Below are 10,630 nucleotides of genomic sequence, written 5' to 3' on the forward strand. Positions count from 1 at the left end.
ATGGAGGGCCCGCCCTGCGCCCGCACACGGAAACGCGGGGAATACAGCAGTGTTCTGCTGTGACAGCTCCCTCCCTTCAACAACGGACTAAACAGCTTTAGCCTTTAAATAAAAACAAACACAACTAAATTGATGAGTTTAATGAGTATATCATAGTACAGACTAATACAAACCAACATAAAAACTGTCACAGAGTAAGTAGTGTATCAGACCTCATCTAGGGTTACTTGATAATGAACAAATCTCAGTACATAAAGAGATTAAACTGTTTTGTTGAAGCAGACTTAAAACTAGATACAGCAGTTTAAATTCAGCACATAACCTTATTAGCTGGCTTCAGTTTTCAAAGCTAAATCTTGCATTACTGGAATACTTACATTACTTCATTTTCTTAAACTAAAAGACTATGTGTTTCTAAGGAATCCATAGGAATTGCAACAAGAAAACAGTCAGCATTAGCAATATACTACTATCAACTACTAACATGAAGCATTATACCTTGTCATATATAGTCAACATAAAGACAACAGTGCTTAGTCTAGTACTTAAACCAGGACAGATTTTGTTACCATTTTGAAAAGGTAAAACTTTAAAAGTTTATTTAGTGACTCAGGCAGTCCACCAAAATTTTAGACAGCACCTTTCTCAAAGCTGCATAAAACAAGTACCTTTCAACTCTCCCTAAAAAGTATCAAATCTTTTAACCCTCCCTGTAGCAGTAGCACTACTTTTACTCTTCTATTTCAGCACTTGTTTCTAGGAGGGCATTGCTCTGTTTGTGGATCAACACAGTGGCTTTTGATTCCAAGTCTCCCAGCTGCTCAAGTGAAGAGACACATGGATCTTGCTCTTTTATAGCATCAGGCAGCTTGCACATCTTCTCCCGAATGCGTTGAGAATATCGCAAAGGAGTCATAATTTTCAGATCTTTAGCACTGCAGTCATTTGCCTCAGGATGCATCTTCACACTTAGGAAAAGAAACAAACAAAACCCACTAAACATAGGCACTTCATCATACAAGTTACTTCTGCAGCAACCAGCAAGTCATGATTCCTGTTCAACTCTTTCCCATTCCCATAGGCAAAGGAAAGAAACAGGTCCCTTCCCATTCCTTCAGTTAAAACCAGATGTAAAACTTTTCTTGGGCAAAATATTTCATCCCAGAAAACCTCCTGAAAAGTTCCCAAAGAAAGAATCTTTCTGATTTCTCCAGGGGAAACTTTTCTTCCTGCTGCAAGGGACAGTGGACAGCTGCCAGGACTCCAACTCCATCAGATACCAAAGCTGAGCCTAACTTTCCTAAGTCTACGTCTTAGAAGAAAACTTACGGCAAAAAAAAATTTAAGTATTAGTTGGTTTGTTCTGAGGTTACCACCCTGGTTTTTGCCTCAAGATACAATTAAAATTATCTTTGTTAGGCCAGTTACATCTTGTTCACTAATTCTGTGTTATATTATGTACAACCTGATCTACATTTGAAAATGGGAGGGGATAGAGACATCTTTCTCTTTACCTAGCTCAGTGTAGAACTGCTACTGCCATGTTGTCGGTGGAAGAGAATCCTAAATCTGGAATTTAGGTCTCTGCCACGGAAGTCTGGTTACTCTGTAGTGAGCTATTCAAAGAGTAAAACAGTTTGAGTAAATAGCGAAGCTTACTTAAAAATACTTCTTTCTGAGGGGAGAGGAAGCAATCCTAAAAATGTGGTTCTTGAGAAATTTTTATATTCATAAATATAATGCCTCTCTGTTTTAGCAGGGCACAAAAACTTACTCCAGACACCAGAGACTCTCCATGGTTACCTGAATTAATCTTACCTTTCTGAATATGGTGTGGTAGGAGGGTTATATCTCATTGAATAAGATGTGTCATTCTCCTTCTCAGGAGAATTAATTGCTTGGGCTGTATTTTTTATTGCATCCTCATTCTTTTCTTTTTCACATTTTCCTTTCTTTTTTGCCCGTTCTTTAGCCTTGTGCTTTTTATTCTTTTTTGGCAAGATCTCTCCTCTTGGTTTTAAGTCTAAATCAATTTCTTCTTTTTTGAGAACTTCGCTGCTTGTCTCTGCCTTCTTATTTTCACTCTCTTCTTTTTGGTCATTATCAGGGCAGATATCTGTAAGGGTTTCCTGAACTGCCTCTACAGATGAATTTGGTTCCTTGCTGGCTTCCATTACCTCATTTAAATGAGCTATCGCAGTTCCCCCTAAAAATGAAACATTGAAAAAAGTACACCTGCAATTAGTTACAACTAAAGAGAATGTTTTTAGAGAGATATCTGAAATCTTAAGAGTTTTAGATGAGAATGAAAGTTAAGTATGCTTTGAAGTCTGAGCCACAACAATTTATGTGGCTTATAATTTTGTCCACCTTTGAGAACCTGCAACCTGAAAGCTCAGGCTAAGTGCACATCCTGAGAAGTCGTTCTCTTCCTTTTCAAGTGCAGCAGCTCTCAAGAAGTATTTCAGCCAGTTTCTGTGTTCAGATATTTGTCAGGTTATGTTACATTAAAGGGAAATATTTATGGCTACTTTACTTCCAACATTAGAATATCTACAGCCTTTAATTGACACTATGCCAATAACAAAACCAGGCTTCTGGTAGTGAAGGAGTTTGTTTCACAGGCACTGATTTTTAGCTCACAAGAGTATTGTTATTTACTCTTTGATTATCAGGCTGAAATAGCTGGACAACACAGCTTTGATAAAGTTTAAATAAGTTTGAATACAAGAGCATCTCCAATCATTTTAACATGCCCACTATTGAAAAGTATTTGTTTAGCCAAGATTGTTTGCAAAGACAATTGAGTATAAAATGATCATGGAAAATTTTCCATTAATTAAAATTTAATATTGTCATAGATAGCTTAAACAGTTTGTGTTACCTGTCAAGTCAAACATAACTAGAACAGAGTACTCAGACTTACCATTGTCAGAGTTCAAAAGACCTTCAGTATTTTTGATTCTATCTATTAGCGTGTGTCGCAATTCCTCTCTGGGCTGAAAAAAAAAGTTGTACTGTTTTAGAAAAACAATTCCAAAATTAATTATCATCTCAGCTTATTTGATTGGTAAAATAGTTACAGAGAAAGTGAGGTAGGCCACATGATGTTCATATTACAAATCCTTTGTTTAATGCTGTTCAGACCCAAGTCAGAATACGAGTGAATCCTGTATTTTCAGTATTTGGTGTGCTAAAGATGTATTTGATGCCCTGAAATCTTGCTGATATTAAAGCACAGAAATGAAGTGCATCAATAAGGGTAAAATTAAGTTCTATTTTGGGTTTCTAGGGGTACTAGAAATCTCAGTCCTCAATTCCTTCTAGGCAGAACATCATATGGCAATTTGATGATCCTAAACCTTTCTTCCTCAAAGTAGTACCTACAGTGATTACAAAGCAAACCAAATCCATTATTTTATGGTCATGGTAGGTCATGTGCCTCTCCTCCTACTAATAAAGGTATTTAATAAAATCAGAAGCAGGTGTGTTTTACATGCCATACTTTCATGCCTTTCTAATTGTTAATGTCAAATTTTAAGAAAAGTTGCTTACCATTGCTCCTGCCAAAATGGCCTCCTCATAGACAGCAATAAGCTTTCCAAGATGGTCCATAGGTTCAAGACGCATACAGCAGATCCAATATTTTGCAAGCTTTTTAACCCCAGGAATGCTCTGTGTCAGATCTTCCAACATGGCACGTACTTCATCACCTTGATGTCCCTAAAGTCAACGCCAAAGTAGAGGTTTAAATGCATTTGATACATTGAAATGCTGCAGTTTGCTGCTTTTGAAGCAGAAAGCAAGGGTTTTTTCCTTTGGCAGAATTGTTACTTCACCTATTCTTCAAAATTAGAATTATTTATACAGTAATGGAAGTAGAAGGGGTAAGTAACATGTACAGGCATTTTCAGAATTACTTGAAACAGACTTTTTCAGAAGTACAGACAAGTTTCTGGAAATGCAAACTTGTATTAGGTTAATTCCTTCTAGCTACTCTCATTACAATATAGCTCAATTACTATTATTAGCATCATTGCCTATACTTAGTAGCTCAGTGAGTTAGCAAAGGTTAATTTCTTCAGCTGTTGGCAAAAGCTATGATATTGCTTAACTGAGGGAACAATTAATCTCTTGTATTTCACTCTCATGGGTCTAACGTGCCCAGAGGATTTTATTGTCAGGACCTATATGACCAGAACTCAGTAGGTGGGGTCCAAATACCTGTTCTGTTAACTGCAGGCATTCACTCAGAGTCTTGTTGACCTTTTCTGTATCAGCAGCAGAGACTTCTCGTTCTTCACCTTTAGACTGGGGTCCCAGGAGTGCATGTATAGGAGGTCGTCTCATCACTTTTCCTCTAGATGCCCTCCATTCATCCAGGCGAGCTCTGCAGTCAGGAATATTATTAGCTGAAGTGACAGATGTTTTATTTTTTTTACATTGACACTAATTAGGGTAAGTCAGGCCAAGATACACTTTCCACATAGTCTAAGTCTTCTTCCTTTAATCCAAAGAGGAATAAAGCTGCCTTTTAGATCTGCATAGAAAATTCACTACTACACATATTAGTGTCTGCTTTAGGTATCCACAAGGTTGAAATATTTTAATCACTTCCCTTCCAGCTGTAACAAGAGACTTATGTTACAGACCCTTATTTTCAAAAGGAAGTAAAAAATGCTTCTGAATTATTCATCTGTGTCATCTTTTCCCCCCATCCCACTTCAAACTAGAAAACCAGAAACTAATATCCTAAGACAAAGTATGGAGAACAGCCCAAAACAACCCTATCACACAATTTATAAAATCTGAAACTGATGTGAAGTGTAATTCAGTTTTAATGTTTCATTTCAACCCTACCCCCTAGACCATCAATTTTTAGTAAATGTGACTTACTTTAAGGAGCTCTACATGAGGAATATTAAGTAACTTTTAGACTGTGAATCATATTCCCACCCATTGTCTATGCTGCACTCACCAAACTGAAAAACATCATTGACAAGTTCTCTCCTGCAGTCTGTAAAGATGCTCCTGCCTATACACAGCCTTCCTCAGTCATTTTTTTAAAAATTGTGACATGCAGGTGAAATTAATTTACAGGATTATCTGTCATCCTTAAGGCTGTCACAAAACTTAGACTAAAAAAAAAAAACCAGCTCCACCAACATCTATTTTTTAACTGCATGGAAAAAGTTGTAAGCCTGGAGAGCTCCTGCAATTGAATCCTGATTTCTCAGTTTAAGCCTAAAGTTTTAGTCTGCTGTTCTTGGGCATCAAGTCCAAACACTTAGTTCTCTGTTTTTCAGAGTCTATATAGCAACAAATAGATCAAACTAGATATTCTTGGGGAAAAGGCCTGAAAAACTTCCAAGAGTAGGCTACAACAGTAATTTAGTTACCGTCTTTCTTCTGCTGACTCTTTCGGCAGAATAGATTTTCTGTTGCCATCCATTTTAGAATTCTGTCCAGATTTTGTACCAGGAGTATGAGAAGTTGATTTTGTTGGAGCTTCTGGCCTTGCATCTTCACTAAAATCTGCACATTTCTTGACACCCCGCACTTTGCGATCAGGATTGCCAGAAGCAGCCTTCAGTGGCTGTGGTCCCCTGCCACCAACCACTTTTGGGACTGTTACTTTCTTTGGTGCCACAGCAAATGTCAGCTGTTTCTTCAGACCAGACTGTGAGTTAGTAGCAGCTTTGTCAGATAGTTTGCTGTGAAATGATGGGACACTATTTGATTTTACAGACTTAGGGTTGTTTGCGACTTTGACGGTCTTCAAAACTGGGCAGCTTTTCGTAGACAAAGAATTTGCTGCTTGTTTGGTGGCAGAAGGAAAAGTCTTCTTGTCTGGCAAAGAACTCTTTTCTCCCTCTGTTTTTACTGCTTTCCAGAAAGAATTTATCTTGGATTGGATAACTTTGCCACGGTATCTGCCAAGAGCTTGTTTCTTTGGTACGATGATACTTGCATCTTGTTTTTCTGCTGTCAAATGCCTCTCTTTAATTCTTTTTAATTCCAAGATGGCCTTGCTAAGTGATACATGCTGAGGTTTTATATCAATGAGTTTATTATTTGGAGCTTGATTTTCAAGATTACAGTTTGTCTCCGATATGTAACTTGTCAGTGGGATTACAGAAGAGTTTAAAGTAACATTTGTTTCTGAGTTTACAATTGATTGATTGATTTTATCAGCATTCTCTTTATTTTCCTGAAATCAAAAACCAATTCATGGAAATGTTAGAAGTATATTCATGCTGCATGTTACTTGTTTCCAAAGAGGATTTATAGGACTAAAGTGCTTAGCAGTAAATGCCAGTTTAAAGGTGCCTACAGAAGTAATGTCTAAATATTGAGTTGATTACTTGTCAACTATTACTGCAGAATTCACATTAAAAACAACCCAAGTTAAAATTCTGCCTTGGAAGTAAGAAATAAAACTTCTAAAGCAACTGCTGGCTTCAAACTGCCCAAATTACCTCCTTAGAAGAGCTATAAAGTAGAAACTTGCTTTAGGCTGTATATAGTGAAGAGCAGTATCTGTTTGCATAACTCATCACTTAATGGCAGCACTATTCCTCCACTTAGTGTGAATAGTCTACTAACACAAGGTAGCAAGTAGTAATTAGGACACAAGGAGATGTCACCAGAAGAGAATTTTTCTTATTATTGAGATGTAGGATGCTGCAAGTTGAGAATAGTTAAATCACTGAAATTCTCAGCCATATGTTCTCAGCACAACTCCTCATGAAAAATGGAATCTAGTCTCTTCCTCCAAACAAGTTGCTCTACAGCAACTAATTCAGCATTGTCCAAGCAGCAGCTTTTGGAAGAGTGAAATATCCAAAGGCAGAAAAAACCCATGTGAACAACACATGGAAATCTGCAGGAGCAGACTTTAGGGAAGATGCCCTTGACCTGAAAGAAAACTAATTTCCTAGTGTGTCATTGATGCTTAGTAGTTAGATTTGACAAAGCCTGCATAACTAGAGTTTGAACATGAGGGCTGTTTTTTCAGGAAACTACATAGCTTAACTCAACTCAAATCACACAAGACATTTATACAGAAAAATATATGTCCCTTCAGGAAATTTCTAAAACAACACTTGTTCTCACTTTTGCAATTTTTCTCCTCAAAATTCAGTTTTAAGATTTCTGCTTTTCTCCTCAAATAACTCCACATCTCAAATATTCTGAAACCCTAAGTCTATAAACTGTCTAGCATAAACACAGGTCTTATGTCTATTTTTTCCTCACTTTTCCATGAGAACAGGTCTCGTGAAGAATCTCTTATTTTGCTATTTCTAAGCAACACAACCATTTGCACTTTATTTCTAGGAAAGTAACATGAAATGATACAGGGAACACATTCCCTTAAACTCTGATTAGGTATTGGCATCTACTTCTGATTACATTAGTTTTGCCACTACATCACTGAAAAAACATACACACTCAACAGTTTGTTTTGTTAATGGTTTGGCTTTCTTTAAAGTAACAGTAAACTTTTTTACTGTGATAGAAGACCTTACTCAGATTTTAAATAACTTCCCCAAAGACTCAAAATGTATCAAAACCCCCTCTGAGATTCTTGAGAAATATTGTGAACATTTAAGCATTATTTCAGCAATAATGGTATCCTCTTTAACTTTCTCTCCTGTTAGGTACAAACTGAACATTAATATGATTCATATTAATATGATCCATTTCCTACTGTAATGACAGCTTTCCAAAAATCATATAATAAGCAGTGACTAAATAAAGTTTTAACAAAGCACAACTATGCACCTGCAAACTTCTCATGCTCTGAAAGTCATACAACATAGATTTAAGTGAATGCTGTAGCCATAGAAACAGAATGCCATCGGTATTTAAGCATCAGTCAAAAACTTACCATTTCTGGCTTGGGAGATGTTGGGAGCTGTAACTTGTCTTGCAGTTTACTGGTAGTTGCTCTCCTAGTTCTGCTACTGCTTAAAAAAAAAAAAAAAGACATCTTACATCATGCAACAAAAGAATGTATTTTTAGGGGATGCTCACATGTTTCAGTTGGCAGTCTGCAGAATGTACTCATACTGAAGCATTTCTGTTTTGTTTGCACTATTCCTGTAGCAAGAACAAATGGTTAAGCAACCACTGATCAGAACCCAGGCTGCAAAACATCCCTTCTTACACCATAAAGAGCTGTCTAACAGATTGAAATTTACTGATGGTGTAATTTCTCATGTTTAAGAATGAGGACCAATTTGTCTGGTCTGATGCATCTGCTACAAAAGGTCAAGTTTCTAAATGCTGCAGTTGAGGGGAAAGAGGGAGTAGCACAAGAAGCTGAAGCTCAGGTACTGCAATCATGAGATCCCAGACCATCTGAGGCAAGTCTGAACAAGGACATGTAATCCCTGCCACACTAACAGGTTCCAAAACCTTCTGCCTGGCACCAGACTACCCAGAAAATTACAAAACCACTAAGACCAGTAGTGTCTCCTAGCAACTGTGAAAATGTATTGACAACTCAGAAGAAAAACATCTCAGTTAAAAGTTACAAATCCAAACTGTTCCTCAGGTGCTTTGTGATGTGTTATGCAAGAGATGTGGCAGTACTGCATGTGACTGAAAATGAACATTCTATTTAGCAAGCAGTATCTTTGCATCAGAGGATCCTAAGGAAGCCAGCTGCGATGAAAATGAAGGAACATTAGTGAATATGAAAATAAGCAAATGTAAGCCATAGCAGAAATGCTACCTGATCGACCTCTGGTCTTCTTGAATGGGCACAGCAGAAAGAGTCTTCTTTCTTGATAGATATTCTTCAACTTTCTGTCGTCTTTGTTCTAGCAGATTTTAAGAAAGACAGACTTGTTATGTTTTCAGCTAAAGTATAAATGCTAAAATTTCTTCATCAAGAAAGAAATGCAGTTAGAAAAGCATTAAGACATTACAAAAAATATAGACACTATGGTTCAAGAAATCTTTCGTTTTCACATCTCAATGCCTTACACATTCTCACATTTCTTGAGAAAGGCAGTCTTCAAGGAATGATCGAATGTAACTTCACAGCTACACAAAATGGAGGGTTGGCTATATTAAGCTAAAAGAAACACAGTTTTGTGACATGAAGAAATCAGGCTTGCTGTTATCTTCTGTCCAGTATTTCACATAGTTACTGTTGGTCAGCAAGCACACTTTTCACTTGTGGCAGTAGCAAGTATAGCACAAATGAAAAGCACCATGCACACGAATCCAGCTGACCATCTATAAAATCATTTGCTTCTCTTCCACTGTCACTCAGACACCTGTGCAAATGTTAAGACTACTGGGAGTGTTAATACCAGCATGAAGTGGTCCTGAAAAGGCCTTAAGAACAGCTGTCACTGTCCCTCCAGGGATGGTGACTGCACCATCTGCCTGGGCAGTCCATTCCCGCGCCGAATCACTCCTGTCAAGAAATCCCTCCTGATGTCCAGCCTAAACCTCCCCTGGCACAGCTTGAGACCGCATCCTCCTGTCACACATCACATGGGAGAAGAGGCCGGTCCCTACGTGGCTCCACCCTCTTTTCAGAGACTTGTAGAGAGTGATAAGGTCTCCCCCCATCCTCTTCTCCAGGCTAACACCCCCAGCCGCTCCCCACAGGGCCTGTGCTCCAGACCCTTCCCCATCTCCTCGCCCTTCTCTGGACAAAGCGTACAGAAGGCAGTGCCCATCCCCTGCTGCTGGAGGAGCCACCACAGCTGGTACAGCAGCGGTGTCCCTGCCAAGAGCCGCTGCCCAGCACCTTCTGCTTCAAACCCGGCTCTCACCGCCCGCCCCTCGCACAAACAGCAGAGCCCCACCAGAGCGACTCCCTCGCTTTAGCTCGCAGGAGCCGAATCGGCCAGAAAGTAAATAACCACAGGAGCGTAGGTCTACTAGGCCGGCGCCGCACTTGCTGCTTTCAGGAGGATGCTCTTGGCGTCAGGGCATCCCGCCTGTCACGAGGGAAGGCTTCCAGCCCAGGAGCCCTACCTGGGGCCGGGGACAGGGTGGGGTGGGGTCCGTGCCGGCCCCAGCCCTGCCAAAGGACTGTGAAGTCTCGTACGCTCTAAGCACGGTCTCAGGCTCTAAGGCCACGACAGCGAGCGCTGCTACCAAGACCTGCCCGGCCTCCGACCTGGCCTGGAGCGCCTACCCTGCCCTCCCCTCTGGCTCCGGTGGGCCCGACCGGCTCCTCTCTGGCACCGGCACCGGCCCCGCGCGGGGCTGCAACGGCGGCCGCTAACGCTCAGCCCTGCGCGGGCAAGCGACCCACGGTGGGGAGCGGCTCTGCCCCTCGGCACCCTGCAGCACCCGTGGTTCCGTGTCCCTGTCCCCGCCCGGTGTCCCCGGCCCGTGTCCCGGCCTTACCGCGGAACGCCGGCTCGGACCTGCGGCTGGCCGGGAGCTGCGGAGCCGCGCGCGCCGCCATGTCCGCCGCGCAAGGAGCGTTTGAACGGCCCGGCGCCGCCCCGATTGGCCCGGCCGCGGGGCTTGAACTGGCCAATGGCGGGCGGCGCTGCCCTCCCGCCGCGCCCCCGGGGAGAAGATGGCGGCCGCTCCCCGGACCGCCGGCAGAGGGCGCCGGGCAGCCGCGCACGGCCCCCACACGCCCAGCGGC

At 41.0% G+C, this 10,630-nt stretch overlaps 1 protein-coding gene across 2 annotated transcripts; it reads right to left on the minus strand.

Annotated features, from left to right (window-relative positions):
• Nucleotides 1–125: 125 nt before the first annotated feature.
• CKAP2 (cytoskeleton associated protein 2) lies at nucleotides 126–10,442 on the minus strand. Of its 2 annotated transcripts, none has more exons than XM_083855588.1 (9): nucleotides 10,381–10,442; nucleotides 8,741–8,828; nucleotides 7,892–7,967; nucleotides 5,400–6,211; nucleotides 4,225–4,390; nucleotides 3,556–3,723; nucleotides 2,927–2,999; nucleotides 1,819–2,206; nucleotides 126–968 (listed from the first exon to the last, which is right to left on the minus strand). In XM_083855588.1, the coding sequence occupies exons 1-9, from the start codon at nucleotides 10,439–10,441 to the stop codon at nucleotides 731–733; spliced, it is 2,070 nt and encodes a 689-aa protein (XP_083711714.1). In that variant the 5' UTR covers nucleotide 10,442; the 3' UTR covers nucleotides 126–730. The 2 variants fall into 2 exon arrangements, with proteins under 2 accessions (XP_083711714.1, XP_083711713.1); XM_083855587.1 differs by having other exon boundaries at nucleotides 7,892–7,970.
• Nucleotides 10,443–10,630: the final 188 nt, after the last annotated feature.

The sequence above is a fragment of the Zosterops lateralis genome (assembly GCF_965231275.1).
Source record: "Zosterops lateralis genome assembly, chromosome: 2".
Classification (NCBI taxonomy): domain Eukaryota; kingdom Metazoa; phylum Chordata; class Aves; order Passeriformes; family Zosteropidae; genus Zosterops; species Zosterops lateralis.

What these genes read in the sequence shown, in the direction of transcription:
- CKAP2 (XM_083855587.1), bottom strand. Translation starts at nt 10,441, where the DNA reads ATGGCGGCGCGCGCGGCTCCGCAGCTCCCGGCCAGCCGCAGGTCCGAG. An exon ending in GAGTCAGCAGAAGAAAGACG is followed by an intron (nt 4,391 to 5,399) that starts GTAACTAAATTA and finishes TCCTGACTGCAG; the next exon opens with AGCTCGCCTGGATGAATGGA. An exon ending in TCTTTTGAACTCTGACAATG is followed by an intron (nt 2,207 to 2,926) that starts GTAAGTCTGAGT and finishes TTTCATTTTTAG; the next exon opens with GGGGAACTGCGATAGCTCAT.